The sequence below is a fragment of the Talpa europaea genome (genome assembly GCF_964194135.1).
Source record: "Talpa europaea genome assembly, chromosome: X".
Classification (NCBI taxonomy): Eukaryota; Metazoa; Chordata; class Mammalia; order Eulipotyphla; family Talpidae; genus Talpa; species Talpa europaea.
In genome coordinates, this window is record NC_140081.1 from 95,767,629 (window position 1) to 95,783,865 (window position 16,237).

The 16,237-nt window shown below is 60.7% G+C and overlaps 1 protein-coding gene across 7 annotated transcripts; it reads left to right on the forward strand.

Moving 5' to 3' along the window:
• Positions 1-3,081: 3,081 nt before the first annotated feature.
• On the forward strand, positions 3,082-10,809 carry IKBKG (inhibitor of nuclear factor kappa B kinase regulatory subunit gamma; the record flags this gene model as incomplete). Of its 7 annotated transcripts, none has more annotated exons than XM_084258807.1 (9): positions 3,082-3,271; positions 5,317-5,528; positions 6,483-6,601; positions 8,540-8,692; positions 9,031-9,127; positions 9,853-9,996; positions 10,174-10,316; positions 10,408-10,469; positions 10,667-10,809. In XM_084258807.1, 9 exons carry the CDS (start codon positions 3,088-3,090, stop codon positions 10,807-10,809), a joined length of 1,257 nt encoding a protein of 418 aa, XP_084114933.1. The 7 variants fall into 7 exon arrangements, with proteins under 7 accessions (XP_084114933.1, XP_084114928.1, XP_084114927.1 ...); XM_084258802.1 differs by having other exon boundaries at positions 3,088-3,271; positions 9,031-9,106; XM_084258801.1 differs by having other exon boundaries at positions 3,088-3,271; positions 6,486-6,601.
• Between the last annotated feature and the right edge of the window lie 5,428 nt (positions 10,810-16,237).

The following is a 16,237-nucleotide window of genomic DNA, read 5'->3' on the forward strand; positions in this document are numbered from 1 at the left end:
CACTGGTTTTCAGTGAACTGGAGTTGTGCGGTCATCAGCGCTTCTTCCAGAACATTTTCATCACTCGGAAAAGAAACCCCCATACTCTCTGCCAAGGACCCCTGTCACCCCATCTTTCCCAGTTCTCAGCTGTCACTCATCTTCTGTCTCTCTGTTTGCTAATTCTGGATATTTGGTATAAATGGAGATTCGCAACAGGTGGTCTCCTATGAGTCGTGTTTACTTTTTTTTTTTTTTTTAAAGCAAAGATGGGTCTTTTTTTTTTTTTAATTTTTCTACAGGCATGTCTTATTTATTTATTTATTTGTTTGTTTGTTTGGTAGGTTTATACAAGCACTGGGTACAATCAGAAGCGTGGGAGGGTGAGAATTCACTACAGCCAGAGCGGGGAGCAGAGCAGGCAGAAGGACCGAAGTACACTGCTGAGGGGAGCAGTGGGCGGCAGGAGAGGTCTGCGCGCCATGTGGGACCCTCCTCCAGTGGTTGGGGAACAGCCGGGGATCGAACCAGCGCCGCAGAGGCTGCGGGCAGCTTCGCAACCCAGTGCTCAACTGCTGCGCCACCGGGGAGGCCCGAGTCATGTTTACTTTTTTTTTTTTTTAATTTTTTTTTATAGAGGCATGTTTTTATTTATTTGTTTGTTTGTTTATACATGCACTGGGTACAGTCAGAAGCGCGGGAGGGTGAGAGAATTCACCAGAGCCAGAGCGGGGAGCAGAGCAGGCAGAAGGACCGAAGTACACTGCTGAGGGGAGCAGCGGGCGGCAGGAGAGGTCTTCACGCCATGTGGGACCCTCCTCTGGTGGCCGGGGAGCAGCCGGGAATCGAACCGGCGCTGCAGAGGCTGCGGGCAGCTTCGCAACCCAGCGCTCAACCGCTGCCCCAGTCGTGTTTACTTTTAACGTGGTGTTTGCCAGTGTTGTCCACACCGTGGCACGTGGGTGGACTGGCTCAGGTTGTTCATCAATCAGTGGCCACAGGGTTGTTTTCCCTTTGGCTGTTGTGAGTAACACTGCGAGGAGCTTATGTGTGGGTGCTCGCCTCAGTACATACCTAGGAGTTCCCCCATTATTTTAAAGCGAATTTCAGGTGTCATGTGTAAATATTTCTGCATACATCTGGAAGAAACGACTTGGAAGGAAATATAGGCACCACATCTCTGTCACACCTAGGACAGTTCTCACTAATCACTTCGAGCCAGCAGGTGGCTCCCAGGATGCACTCTGACGGGAATTCCTGGTGGGTTGGCTGCAGGCTGTGGACAAGGGAAGGGGTCAGGGATTCCAAGGCTTTGGTCCTGGTGTCTGGAGTGTGGATTGGCCCGTGGCTGCTGGAGATGGAGGTTGGGGTGGAGCTGGCTTTTGGGGACTGTCAGGAGCACAGATTTAGAGACTCCTTTCCAGAGGACTGCAGGGTGTCCGAGCTGAGGTATTGGGTTTGATGTGTGAGTCTGGGGTGACTAGGGTGTGTGGGTTTGTGTGTGTGTGTGTGTGTGTGTGAGAGAGAGAGAGAGAGAGAGAGAGAGAGAGAGAAAACAGTCTGGATGGACTTAGTTTTGCAGTAGTGGTATTTAGAGAAGAGAAGGAGTCCTGGGACACAGCCCTGGGCACCCCAGTGTGAAGGAGTGCATTGATAAGGAGGATCTGTTCTGGAAGCGGGGCGGGCGGTGGGTCCTATAGCGCTGGCTGCTCGGGCTCGGTGGGCTGTTCTGTGGAGCAGTGGCGAGTGCCTCAGGCCGTCTGAGGTTATATCTTGTCACAGTAGCCCACTTTCAACCCATGCCTGCTTCTGAAAACTTGTATTGGGGCTGGCCACATCCTCTGGGTAGTCTTTTGCCAGGACTTCAGCGGGCTCCTGACTGGTCTGTCCTATGCGGCCTACCTCTTGTTACCCGGGGACACAGGCCGCTCAACCTGTCTCTGCTCTGCCATCTCAGCCTGTGAGCCACAAGCTCCAGCCTGGATGCACAACTCCCGCCCCCGCTCCCCGGGGTTACCTTATCGGGCTCTGAGGGGTTACCTTGGGTGCCTTTCACTAGGCATGTTTATCCCTTACGTCTGCTTTAAGAGCTAGGGGGCTTCAAATAGCAGCACTCTGTCCTATTAGGTTCTGGAGGCTTCTGGTGATCAAAGGGTCAAGTGCACTGTGCTCCCTCCAGAGGCTCTAGGGGACGATGCTTCCTGGTCTCTTCCTGCTTCTAGTGGCCCCAGGTGCTCTTGGCTTGTGGCCACATCACTGTGGCTTCTTCCTCCACCGTCATGTGGTTTCATTTCTGTGTCTGTGTTGTCTCCTCCTTGGTCTCTTAAAAGGACACTTGGCATTGGATTTAGGGCCCAGCTGGATTATCCAGGATGATCTCATCTTAAGATCCTTCTCTTAGTTATACCTGCAAAGACTTATTTCCTAAATAAGGCCCCAGTCACAGGTTTCTGGGGGTCAGGATGTGGCTGTGTCTCTTTGGGGTCACATTCAGTCCACCGTACTGGGTTAGCCAGCACCCTGCACTCCTGCGTGGGAACGTGTAGGACACCCAGCACGCAGACATCTCCCTCCAAGCATCACCTCTTCCCGTTTCCCTCCGATGACATCCTGAACTTCAGTGCATAGCCCGAGGGGAGGTGGCAGGCAGAGGCGTAGACAGTGCCTTCCCGAGCCCCACCAGCAGACCTGCGCCTCCCTTGGCCACCCGGCCATCCCGGGCGTTGGACAGAATGCAGGCATTTTGCCCAAGGTGTGCCCCCGTGCCGTGGGCCAGCGCAGCGGTAGATTAGCAGGGCAGACTCAGGGATGAGAAGTTGTGCAGGATGGTCAAGGATTCGGCGCATAAATGACAGACAGACACACTTTTAGAGTGAATATCTGAATGTGATGTGCTCAAATCATTATGCATTTTTATACATTTTTAAACAGTATTAGATTACATAAGATCAACAAAAGAAGATACCAATCATAAATGACATAAGTGATGTATTTTCTTGTTTCTCATGGGAGGGGGCACCGCACCCCCGGGCTCACGCACAGACTGGCGTCAGGCCCGCGGGGTGAGAGGATCTATGCCCCTTTTCTCTTCCAGGCCTAACTTGGTGGATGAACAGGCCCCCCTGGAAGAGTCAGCCGTGTGCGATGGTGCAGCCCGGTGGCGGCCCGGCAGGGGAGCAGGACGCACTCGGGGAGGAGCCCACGCTGGGGAAACCAGCCATGCCCCACCTGCCTGCGGAGCACATGCCTGAGGCCCTCCAGCGCTGTCTGGAGGAGAACCAAGAGCTCCGAGGTAAGCAGGACAGCGGGGTGCAGAGTTAAAATTCGGGAGACTAGCCTGTGCCTCATATTTGCTGGGTCTGGATGGATCTGTGCCTGCGAGCCCAGCCACCCCCGTCTTTGTCTCAGGTGGGGTCCCCTGGAAGGAAGGGGGAGGACCTTGAACTAGAGTAGCACATGGGGTTTTTCTGCGCCTTCTTGGGGCCCAGCTGGCAGGGAGAAGGCGGGATGGAAGCAGCGGGGTGTGGGGAGCTGGACTGCAGCGGCCTCTGCTGGGAGCCCGGCTGGCCTGGGCCAGTGTGCTCTGCCTGGGGCAGGGGAGGAGCGGGCCTCCCTGAGAAGGGCCTGTGGGCTATTTTGGGAAGGGGGTTGGGCCTCCCAAGGGGTGGTGTGAACTGGGTGTCTGAAAAGATGGCAGCTGAGGACCATCCTCTGGCATCTGCCCCCCATGTGTCTGGGCGTCTAGTACTTGCTCCAGCACCCCCAGCATGCATCCCCAGCCCCTGCCCGCTTGACCCATCAGTCTTACCTGCCTGGGGCAGTTTGTCCGGTCCCAGGGCCCTGCACCTCCCCGCCCCGCCCTCCTCTCCCCGTGATCATGTCCTGGGTGCCTCTTCTGGCTGCTGGGCCGTGGCGCCTGTCGCGTGGGTGCACCCCTGGCTTCAGTTTGGTGAGACGCCTCGTCTCTGCTGTGGGGGCCGTTGTAGATGGCCAAGCCCCGGGCTGCGGGCTGGGGGCTCCAGCACCCTGGTTGGGTCCCGCAAGTGATGGGGCCCGTGTCCCTCAGGCTTCACCCCTTGGTTCTTGTTGGAAACTTAGGTCTTTTATTTACTTATTTTCGTTATTGTTTCAGTTTCTAAAAATGTTCTATTTGGTGTAACATAGGTTTGTCGCAGTGCCTGTGATTTAGGGGTACAGGTTCACACTCCTTCAGATGTATGTCGCCACACCCACCACCCAGGCACCTGGAGTCCTCCAGCACAGCCCATTGGGCCCCGCTCCCTCTGCTCCCCATTCCCTCCCTCCCTCTCGGTGGCCCCACTTCTGTGCTTGGGGCTGTCGCGCTTGGTGCGCCTGCGCTGTTGTTTCTCTTGGCTCCAGATATCAGTGAAGTCACCTGATGCGTGTCTTCTCTTCCTGCCTCGTGTGCTTAGCATCATCTCCCCCAGGGGACTCGGGCCTTCAGGTCACGGCCTCCCTGGACTCCGCGTCCCAGAGGTCGGGCCCCCCCAGGGTTGTGCTCTATCTAGAGGGCGTCTCTGTGATGCTCCGTCAGCCGTGCGTGTGACATTGCTGATGGAGGCCTCTGTCATGGGGCCCCCACCCTCTTTGCTGGACAGTGTCCCCCAGCGTGTCAGGGTGTTCTGTGGGGCCCCCTGCTGTTGAGTCACCTGCCCTGTTGGCCTCGGGGAATCCAGATGAGGTCCTGCTGGCAGGAGCCAAACTGGAGCCCAAAATGTGTGTCCACTTCCTGCTGTCCCCGTGTTGGGGGGCTGCTGCCTGCCCAGAGAGCCTTTGGCTCAACGCAGCCTTCGGGGGCCATGCTGGGTACGACGGTGCCCCCGGGTCTTATTAACTGTCCCCAGGCCATGCTTGTGGCCCGCTCGGCCGGCGGAATCTATGTCACGCTCTGGGCACTTTGTCTGCTTTGCCCCTGAAGCCTCTTCATCCTCGAGGCGGTTGTCACTGTCCTCAGGAACAGGCGGGTGAGGGCACTGAGTGGTCCTTTCCTGTGGCCACCCCAAGTGCTGTGGTGGCCCCGCACCTCTGTCACCAAGGTGGTATAGACATTGACCCAGGGCAGTGAGGTGCCCGCTCAGGCCCCCGACCCAGTGAGAACACAGGAGCGACTTCCAGAGGCTCCTGCAGCAAAGTGAAGCTGGGGCGCTTGCTGCTTCCCTGGAGAAGCTGGGGGTGCCTCATTAGCATCGTTGGCTTTGAAAGCGTTCCTGGTGGAGAGTGTGGGGAGCCTTCTCGCTGGGCGGGGTCTGGGGGTCTGGAGCGGGGCGGGGGGGGGCCAGGGCTCACCCGCCTCCCTGTGCTGTGCTCTTGCCCCAGATGCCATCAGGCACAGCAACCAGGTGCTGCGGGGGCGCTGTGAGGAGCTGCAGCGCCTCCACGGCAGCCAGCGCGAGGAGAAGGCGTTCCTGCTGCACAAGTTCAAGGAGGCCAGGGCGCTGGTGGAGAGGCTGAGCCTGGAGAAGCTGGAGCTGAGGCGGCAGTGTGAGCAGGCGCTACAGGAGGTCGAGCACCTGAAGAGATGCCAGCAGGTAGCTGTGACAGGCTGGCCCTTTCTGGGGAGCAGGGAGCCACTGGGCCGTCAGCCATCTGTGTTGCGGGAGCCCCTGGGAACCAGTAGCCAGGCCCCCAAGAGCCGGGGGCGGGGGGATCCCTCAGAGCTCAGAGCCAGGCCGCACCAGCTAAGCTCAGCAGAGCTGATGGGCACCAGGCTGGCGGGCTTGCGGCTGCAGTTTTGGGCTGGGGGTCTCGCCCACTGAGGCTGAGTCCGTGCTCCCGGAGGGTTCCGTGGGGAAGACTTCTGGGTCGTAGGGTGCGTCCTCTATCTGCAAGGCACAGTGGCCACCTCGCAGTCGGGAGCCCTCGGTGAGTGCTCTCAGATGGGGGCGCTGTGGTCAGGTGCAGGCTGGAGCAGATGGACATTTCTCCTGGCCGCGTGGCACCTTCCCAGGCAGGCGCTTCATGGCCACGCTGGAGTTGGGTCAAGTCTCTGGGTACAGGAATCTGCATGGAATTGAGTTGAAGTCATTTTGGGCTGATTTCTTCGTAGCCCTCAGGCGGGGCCCAGCCCGGCCTCTCGGGCCAGTGGCGTCAGAGCGAACGTGAGGAGGAGATGGTGGCTCTTGGCAAAACACCTCAGCCACCGCCTGCCCGGAGCTCCCCAGGCCTCCCTGGGTGGAAGCCGGTTTCATAGGTGTGGGCAGGGCCTCCACCATGGCTCCGTCGCAGCTGGCGGGTCTGATTGTCCTGGGTACTGGTGAAGACGCAGCTTCACGGGGACGGTGGCAATGCTGGTTGGCACCACCCTTGTGGAAAACCAACTGTTGGGCATTTTTTTCTCAAGTTGAAAATTCAGGTCGCCCCGATTCAGCAATCTTCCCCAGGTGTTTACCTGAGAGAAAGTCAGGACAGAGACTGCGGGGGCGGCGGAGGGGGCAGCTGCGGAGAATGACTTACTGACAGGACCTGGCTTTTGTGTCCTGCAGCAGATGGCCGAGGACAAGGCCTCGGTGAAGGCCCAGGTGACGTCCTTGCTGGGGGAGCTGCAGGAGAGCCAGAGTCGATTGGAGGCCGCTACCAAGGAGCGGCAGGCTCTGGAGGGCAGGTGAGTTGGGGGAGGACCCGTGGAGGTCACTACCAAGGCATGATAAGAGTGAGGCGGGTTTTGGGGCTCCAGGAATCTCTCGGTGAGAGAGCACGTGCTGAGGGTGCTGTGGCTGGAGGTGCTGTGCACCGGGGTCCTGGCCAGACTTCTGGGTTCACTGTCCTTTCGGTGGATGTTGGGTCCGTTCCTTAGGGGGCATCCCTAGGACACCTGAGGCCTCTGTGCTTCTCGGAAGCACCCCAGTGCGCTCAGGACAGAGGTGTGCTCCTGGCAAGAGGCGCACGGCAGGACCCATGCCTCGGGCTCCCTTTCTGCCTCCTGCCGGCGTCCCCTTCTCTGACCATGGAAGGTACCGCCGGAGACCGGGGGCCCCCCGGGAGACTCGTCGTCCCAAGGGTGCCCGGCCCAGTGCCCTGCGGTGGGGGCGGTCCTGGCGCAGGAGCTGCCCCTGTGGGAGTAGTGTCCTGTGGGCACCGGGGGCTGCGCCGTCCTTCTGCTGCCCCCTTCTGCAGGACGGTTCCCGGAAGTGGGGCCGCCAGGTCAAAAATCGGACAGGGCTGTTTCTGTGTGTGCCACGTGGCCCAGCAGCTGCTCTTGGGGCGGGTGGCCCCCCCGTCCCGGGACCGCAGGTGGTCAGGGCGCGCCGGGCGGTCCGGCCACGGGGCTAACTCTGTCTGTTTCGCCGGCGCAGGGAACAATCTGCAGGCGCTGCCCTCGGTGGCATGGCACACCCGGCGAGGAAGGCTGAGCCCCAGGCTGCGGCCGCTGCCTCCTGCTGTGCCCCCCACGTGCTCTTCTGTACCTCTATGTTCCCACGGGCCGCACGGGTCAACTTCTAGACTGCTCAAGCGTTTCCTGCCCATCTGCCCTCTGTGCATGTAGACTAGGCATTGGCGGGGTGGTGCCATCCGTGAATGACTGGACCCGGGCGTTCTGTGCCACCTTGTAGGCACCTGGACTGCCTCCTTTCCTGCCCCTCGCCACCTGGGAAGGGACTCCTGGAGCTTTGCTTGCTTTTCCAGTCACGTGGTGTGGACATTTCAACAGCTTCACACTGCGTCCCATGGATGCAAGCGCTGTGGCCCTGCCTGGTTGCGGGGTGTCAGGCAGAGGATGAACTTTCATGGTGCCACAGATGTGTGTTCAGTGGTGCGGAGAGGCTGGCCAAGGAAAGCCTCGAGGGACTGCCACCCCTCGTCCCGCCAGTGCTGGGGACCAGGGAAGGTGTCACAACGGCAGGATGATGTGGCCAGAGCCTGGAAGGGGAGACTGGGGGAGCTGTGGGGAGAAATGAGTGCGGAGACAGGAGATTGGGGAGCTGTGGGGTCACTTGGGCCCTGGCTTAGAAGTTGAGGGGCTCGGGTGACCCAGGAGAGAAGACATGAGCCGTTGCGTTGGGGGTGTAGCGGGAAAGGGGGTTGTGCCTCCGGCCGTTGCTGTCGCCCGGGCAGGTGGGTGGGGGGCTCTTCTGCCAGATGTGCGTGACTCCAGCTGAGCCACGGAGGTGGGTGACCACTTTGCTGCTCCTGGAACAGCCACTTGCGGGGAAGAGCTGCCTAAGCACGCTGACCCTGCCTCTCTCCAGCACCCCCATTTCTCACCTTGTCTCACCTCCCTCCTGACCTAGAAAGGCCCTCTGTGTACTCTCCTCCCGGTCTCGGTGATGTTGCTCTTCCAGGGCCCCCAGCGCCTGTTGGAACCCAATGGGCAGTCCTGGGGCCTCTCACCCGGCCCCACTAAGCCCTCTTCTCCTGACCTTCCAAGACCAGCCTCCTTGCTGTCTGCACTCAGACAAGGCACTTGCTGCCTTGTCCACATCGCCAGTGACAGAGCCTCCGACCTGTGTCGCTCTGCCTTGACTGGAGGTCTTGGCACACTCCCGCTGCCCACCTTTCTCCTGCTCCCCGGGCCGCCATGACCTCCCTTCTTCTGTGCCAGGGCCCGAGCGGCCAGCGAGCAGGCCCAGCAGCTGGAGAGCGAGCGGGAGGCGCTGCAGCAGCAGCACAGCGTGCAGGTGGACCAGCTGCGCATGCAGAACCAGAGCGTGGAGGCCGCGCTGCGCATGGAGCGCCAGGCTGCCTCGGAGGAGAAGTGAGTGCCTCGCCATCCTGCCCTGGCCTCCGGCGGGTGCTCTCCTGTGCGGGCAGCGTCCTGCATGCCCTGCATGGCAGCCACGTGGCTCTGGGGTCTGCCCCTCTCCCTGGGGGTGCTGCTCCAGCCTCCTGTCATGTAGACCAGCCCTCCCGCAGGCCTGCCTTGCAGGGAAGGACGGTTTGTGTGGTCGTCAGCATTCCTTGGCTCACACCGTTGTGGGGGCTCACTACCTCCCAGCTGCCGCCTTCCAGGCCCGAGCACAGCCCAGAGGCCTCCGCCCTGCGACATGCGAGGAGGCAGAGGGCGGAGCGGGCAGGCAAAGCTTGTTTTTCTAGGCGGAAGCTGGCGCAGCTGCAGGTGGCCTATCACCAGCTCTTCCAGGAGTACGACAAGCACATGAAGAGCAGCGCGGTGGGCGGTGAGCGGAGCCGAGTGAGTGCCTGGGTGGGGCCGTCGGGACTGGCGTCCTTGCTGCAGGCGGGACGAGGGAGTATGTCTTGGGATGGCTGCTTGGCTTGACGTGCCGCCGGGGCTTAGCTGCTGGGACCGGGCCTGAGGAGCTGGCGGCGCTGGGGGCACGGGGCCGAGCCAGCCTTGGGCTGCCTGTGGCTGGTCCTCCTGCCGGCCGCTGCCTGTTGCGCTTCTGACTTGGTTTTTCCCAAGCCCCGGGAAACTGCAGGGGTCTCCAGCCCGACATGGGAAGGCTGTGCTTGGCGCCCTCTGAGTGTGGCGCCCTCAGATGCATGCGGAGTATGGTCTCTGGGCCTCGCGTGTGCAGGAGGGTGTCAGACAGGAATGCGCCCCGGCTCGTGTGAGGAGGAGCTGGTTATGAACCACCCTCTGATCTCTAGAAGGCAGGCCACGTGGGTGGGTGTGCACGTGTGAGCACCTGCGTGGCTGTAAATGGGCGTGCGTCTGACGTCTGTGTGTTGTCTTGGGCGGGGCGGTGCCGTGCCGCTGAGGGAGCAGATGGCAGCGCCTGAGGCTTAGCAGAGACGTGTGGCGACCCGCTCACTGGGAGGTGGTGCAGCCCGTGCTGCCTGGGGTTCTGGGAAGGCTGCATTGGCCTCTCCAGCTCTGCCTTCTGGCCGGAGCAGCGGCCTTGCTGGGGGTGGCCCACTGGCCCAGCTTCGCTCCTCAGCCCCTGCTCCCTTTAGGGAGTGCAGCTGGAAGATCTGAAGCAGCAGTTGCAGCAGGCCGAGGAGGCCCTGGTGGCCAAACAGGAAGTGATCGACAAGCTGAAGGAGGACGCCGAGCAGCACAAGATCGTGATGGAAACCGTCCCGGTGCTGAAGGCCCAGGTGAGGGTTCTCGGGGCCGCCACCTCCTGCTGCCACCCACCCTGTCTCTGGCCTCTCCAGATCACTCCGAGCCCTGAGGCTCCTCCTCCACCTCTCAGGGCCTCGGGGTCACTACCCCTCTGTGGCAGGGGCCCGCCCCGAGTGCCTGCTGAGTGTCGGCCCCCTCGACTCTGCCAGGCGGACATCTACAAGGCGGACTTCCAGGCGGAGAGGCAGGCACGGGAGAAGCTGGCCGAGAAGAAGGACATCCTGCAGGGGCAGCTGGAGCAGCTGCAGTGGGAGTACAGCCGCCTGAAGGCCAACTGCCAGGAGTCCGCCAGGTGGGCCTCACGCGGCGCGGCCAGGCTGTGGGGCCGGCGAGGGCGTGTGTCCTCCCCCCGCCTTGCTCATGGCACGCTTTCTCCTTCCAAGGTTCGAAGATCTGCGGAAGCGGCACGTAGAGGTCTCCCAACCGCCCTTACCTCCTGCCCCAGGTGAGGGCGTGCAGGGGAGGGCGGGCTGCGGGCCCAGCTTTGGTGGGGGAGGGGACGCCCACCCGGCCCCCCCTTCTGCCCTCCAGCACGCAGCACCTGCTCACCAGTCCCACCCCAGCCCAGGGCGTGGGCAGGGGGCGCCTTCAGCTGCTCTTGCCTGCATGGGAAGCTGCCACACCACGCCGCTCTCTCCCCAGCTCACCATTCCTCTCACCTAGCCACGTCTGGCCAGAGGAGGGTTCCCCCTGAGGAGCCGCCTGACTTCTGTTGCCCCAAGTGCCAGTACCAGGCTCCCGACATGGACACGCTGCAGATCCACGTCATGGAGTGCATCGAGTAGGGGTGCGCTGGCCGGCCGGACGCTGCGGACGCATTTCCCTCTCCCTCTCCCTGAGCTGTGGGCTGGGGGCATAGCCCTGGCTACTTCTTTGAACCCCAAGAGCTAGCTGTAGGCCCTGCGCTTCAGCTCCCCCGTTCTCTGCCTTCTCTCTTGTAGGGCGCAGAGAGCCTTGGCCAGGCTCCAGGCTCTTTCTGTTTGTTCTGTCTGCTTGAACCGCTTGCCTCTGGGGTCCCCTCTTTTTCCACTGCCGCGGAGTGGGGGTGGTCAAGGATCAAGGCCGGGGCTCTCAGGGAAGGCTGCTTGCCCCGGCCAGCTGTGGGCTGCACCATGGCGAGTTCATCCTGCCTGCTGCGATCTGTGCTGCGTCAGCCACGTCTGCCTTGGGGTCGAAGCCTTTGAAGCAGCACCGTTTACATCTGCAGGTGGCAGGTGGAGCACCCCCAGTGTCTTCCTGCTCCCTGTTCCTTCCCCAGAGCCCTGTGGACTGGCGAGCCTCAGGCTGGGCTGCATCTGAGACCTGCCCTGCCCTGCCCTCTTGGGCCAGGGCTGGCTGTGACATGCCATGCCCTCGGGCTATGCTCTGTGAAGCAGCAGCGTGTGCCTGATGCCTCTGGGCCGCAGGCTCCTGTTCAGTCTGTTAATGGTTTGCTTCAGGCCAGTGTTTGCTTCAGGCCAGCAATCTCAGGCCTTGTCTGAGATGCTGTTTGGTCACCAGTGGGCGCTGGGGCATTTGGCCCGACGTTTGCTGTCTCCTGTGCTCACGCTCACCCTCTCCGTTACTTCTGGTGTGCAGTGGCTGCCAGCGGCTAAGGGAGCAGCGCTGCCCACGCTGCACTCTGTCCCTCCTGACGAAGCTGTGCCGGCTAGGCGAGTACAGGAGGGGTCTGCGCTTTGCTGGGATCCTGTTTCCTGGGCTTTCGCAGCTGGGGCGTCACCCTGCAGCCAAGCAGCAAGTGGGAGCGCAGAAAGGAAGCAGGTCCTTTCCTCCTGTGGCCCATCCTTGGCCTTTGGGTGGGGCTTCTGCTCTGGGACCTGGGGCAGCATGGGAGTGTGGGACAGAGGCCCCGCCTGGGCAGGACCTTCCTCAGTATCCGCAGGGCCCTAAAGCCAGAGCTGCCCAGACAGCATCTGCACTTGTGGGCGCCACGTCTCAACCCCCATCCTGCCGTATGCTACAAGAGCACTTGTAGTTTGGGGGTGCATTTGCTTCCTGTGGCTGCTGGAACAAAGAACCAGAACCTTCGTGGCCTGAAACAGTAGAAATTGTCTCCCACTTTTGGAGGGCCAAAGTCCAAGGTCAAGGTGTGGGCAGGGTTGGTTCCTTCTGGAGGCTATGAGGGCACTTGGCCTTGGGTTTCTTGGCTGGTACAGGTGCGCGCTTATCTCGGCCTCACGTGGCCTCTTGTCTCTTACAAGGGTACCCGGTGCTGGATGCAGGGGCCAGGTGGTTAATGCTCATTCTTTCCTGTTATGTCTACAGAGACCCCATTTCCAAATAAGGCTATATCACAAGTTCCAGGTTGTAGGATGTGGACATATTTTGGGGGGCTACACGTGACACCAAGGACTTTAGATCCTGCCATTTGCTGCCAAGTGAGGGAGTCTGCTTCCTCCCCATCTGGCTTGGCTTCAAGGGCCTCCCGAATAAGGAGTTACTTTAGGGCACCAGTGGCGGCAACACGTAGGAAAGCATTTGTGCTGCCCTAGTAACCACAGCAAGAACTAAAAAAAAGTGATGTCAAGACTGCAACAAAAGAAGGTGATGTTCCTGCTGGCAAGGGGCAGACGGCAGGCCTGTCACCCCTCTGGGCTGGCGTGACGGGATGGAACAGGCACTTCGGAAGTGTCCCCAGGCCTCACTGTGACTCTGGCCTTGCAGGCCTCACTGTCCTGTCATCTGCACGAACTGAGCAGGGTGGCACCTGTGCAGGCACCAGCGATGTGCTGCTCACGGGGTGTTTCCTGGCACGCTGTGGTGAGAGCCAGGAGACTGCAAGTCAAGGGTGACGCTGACAACGTAAAAGCGAGTGTGCCTGCCTCGTGGGTGGGTGTGGCGGGAGGAGGGGTGCCTCGGCGCCCCTGTGTTGTGTGTACTGTCTAAGTGCCAGAGTTTGCATGGAGTTCTTTGATACCCAGACAATACATCATTACCGCAAAGTCTGCCTGCTGCGTGCTGCTGTCCGGTGGTGCGGCTGTTGCTGGAAGGGCGGGTGCAGGGGTGACCGCGGCAGCGTCTGTGCTGGGCCTGCTGTGACAGAGCAGCACAAGTGGGGCCTGAGCTAAAATGGGCTGCCGCCCGCTTCTGGGGGCCCGGAGTCTGAGATTCGGGTGTGGGCAGGGCGGGTTCCTTGTGAGCAGGGTGCAGCCTGGGCTTGGAGGCGCCCGCGTCTCCCCTGAGCTGGCACGTCATCTCCCCTCGGCGTCTGTGCCCGGATCCCCCCTTTTTATTGGGCTCTCCCATTGTGTCGGGTCAGGCCACTGCCTGACTTTGAGCTTGATCACCTCTGCACAGACCTGGTCTCCAGATCAGACCCCCTTTGGTTAGGTCCCCCACACCCTTTTTGGACACGGCTCAACCCATCCCAGATGGATAGCCTAACCCTATTGTACGGGAGGCTGGAGACAGCGATGGGTCCGTCTTTTGTGTTAGAAAACGTGGTGGCAGCCTGGTCCATACTGTGGCGAGGAGGTGTCTGTGGTGAGCTGGCTGCCGAGTGTTGGGACAGTGACAGGGCCAGGATGACCTTGCAGCCAGGACCCCAGGGCCTGCCCAGAGAGAAGCCAGTGGGTGGTGCCAGGGCCAGGACAGGGTACTGCTAGAGGCACTTGCCCTGGGCACATCTGCCGTGGGTACCGAGCCTTGGTCTCCGCATCTGTGAGAGGGCACCCATGTCACCTTCACAGTGGCCAGGGATGGGGGTGGACCGCGCCTTTGGGGTCCCACTCTCCGGTGTGGGCAAAGCCTTGGGGCCGGGGCTGTTGTGGTTACCCTCCGGGCAGTGCTAGCACACAGCGGCCTCCACCCAGAGGCCCCGGCGCAGGCAGTACAGGTCAGAGTGGGGCAGCGTGGTGCGGGTGTGGCCAGCCTGCATCTGCGCCGCAGGGTTGGGCGCCCATGGACCTGGGCCCAGTTGTCTCCTTTGCTGGCCGGTTTCCCAGGTTCCGCGGGGCTCAGGAGTGCAGCTGTCCAGACGGGTCGGGACGGTCCCACCGGAGAGCAGTGTGCTGGCTTGCACTGTTCTCCCGTGAGCCCTCACCTGGCAGGGCTCGCTCCCAGCTAGACGTAGGATGCACAGCACAGGTGGCTTCCCGACAGTCCCGCAGGCCTCGGGGTGGCCTTGGGGCTGCTGTCCTTGGTTTGAGGAGCCGCTGTGCTCGCCACAGGGCAGCAGGCCCGCGCTGCGTTTGCAGCGGAGGAGCTGCTGAACTCTGCCCATTTGCTTGCTTTCTAGGGCAGCCCCCTAGGACTTGTACCATGTTGCTCTAAACAAACAACCCGCACACCCATTTCCTGTTTGTTGACCCTGACCTTGAAGCGCCTGAGCCGCTCCAGCCTTCCTAACCAGGGAGAGGCTCTGTCCCCCACTCATGGTGAGGGGGCCTCGCACTCCCTGAGCGAGTCCAAGGATAGCCCTGATTCACTGTATGAAGCTGCAAGTCATTCCAAGCCGGTGAGACACTTTGCACCTGATCTAAACATTTTACTTTCAAAGCTGTTCTGCGAACGCTGCAGCCGGGCAAGCTGGTGGAAGACACGTATGAAAGTGAAGACGCCACTTGCGCGCTGCACTGAACTGACTGCCACAAGCAGTTGGAAGCGGCCGGTTCCGGGGCACTGAGTTCTCGCACATGCCTCTGCAGCCACCCCCACCGTCCATCTCCAGAACTTTTCACCTTCCCCACGTGAGACTCTGTGCCCATGAAATGCTCCCCCACTCATTCCTCGACTCCCCACGCCAGAGCACAGGCCTGTGGTCAGAGAAGCACCACTGAGTCGTGGGGGTCTGGACAGGGTGCACAGGGCCGCCTCGAGCTTGGGAGCCCTGTCAGTAGGTGCTCTGAGATGGGGGTCCGGGGGCAATGCCAGGTCAAACACGGCAGTGCTATTTTCTCTAACAGGAATTCAAAAGCAGGCTGGGCCATCCAGGGACATGACCTGAAGCTGCCAGAAGGTGGACCAAGCCCCAGTGCAGGGTTTTTGTGTTCCTGCCAGGAGTTGGGGCAGTTCTCACCTTCACCCGTTTCCCCCTCCATCCGACACAGGCCACTGTTGCTCCTGTGTCTTTTTTTTTTTTTTTTTTTTGTGGGACCCTCGCTGGCGGCCGGGGATCGAACTGGCGCTGCAGAGGCTGCGGGTTGCCTCGCAGCCCAGCGCTCAACCGCTGCGCCACCAGGGGAGGCCCCTGGCTCCTGTGTCTTAAGGCCTTTGTCACTGCTGCCCCTCTGCGAGGAATACCTTTCGAGGAGAATGTCTGCAGTGCGAGGTCAGCCCCTCACGGCCCTGCAGGCACCACCCTGTTGGAATCGTTTTTTTTTTTTTTAAAGATTTCTTTATTTATTTATACAAGCACTGGGTACAGTCAGAAGCGCGGGAGGGTGAGAGGATTCACCAGAGCCAGAGCGGGGAGCAGAGCAGGCAGAAGGACCGAAGGACACTGCTGAGGGGAGCAGCGGGCGGCAGGAGGGGTCTGCGCGCCATGGGGGACCCTCCTCCGGTGGTCGGGAAGCAGCCGGGGATCGAACCGGCGTCGCAGAGGCTGCGGGCAGCTTCGCCACCCAGCGCTCAACCGCTGCGCCACCGCGGAGGCCCTGGAATCGGTATTTTCTGGCGTGTTTTCTCTGCCCGCCGCTAGATGGCGCACTCGCCTCGAGCAAGGCTCCTGCCGGCGGTCGGCCTCTGGCCGCATCCTTGCAGTTAACGCCCTGTGGCCACCAGTGGTACCTGGCAGAACCGCCTATTCATGTGACAGAGACGGTAACACTGACAAAGCACGATAGGGAGCACGTGACTAACCTCTCCTAAGCATCTGTATTTTTTATTTTTCTGGAGCTTGGACGGGCAGATGGTGTTGGCCTTACAGTGCAGAGGCAAGAACACAGACCGCAGGGTCACATGGACCAACCCTGGCTCTGCCTCTTATTTAAACTCCTGGATCCTTAGTTTCCCCATCTGTAAAGTGAGCAGGGAGCCCTCTGTGTGCCCTCAGATTACTAATGAGAGGATGCATGGACCACAGCCAGGGCAGGGCCCAATGCAAAGTGAAGGGAAAACCATAAAAGCAATCTCAGTTTATTTCATATGCCAAACTGGAGCTCCCCATCAAATTATAATGACGCTGAATGAGGATTGTTTAAGGACTAAATTGAAGAATTTGGTGGGGGGGAAGGGGTGACTGCTGATGGAGACAGGGTTTCTTTTGGGGTGATA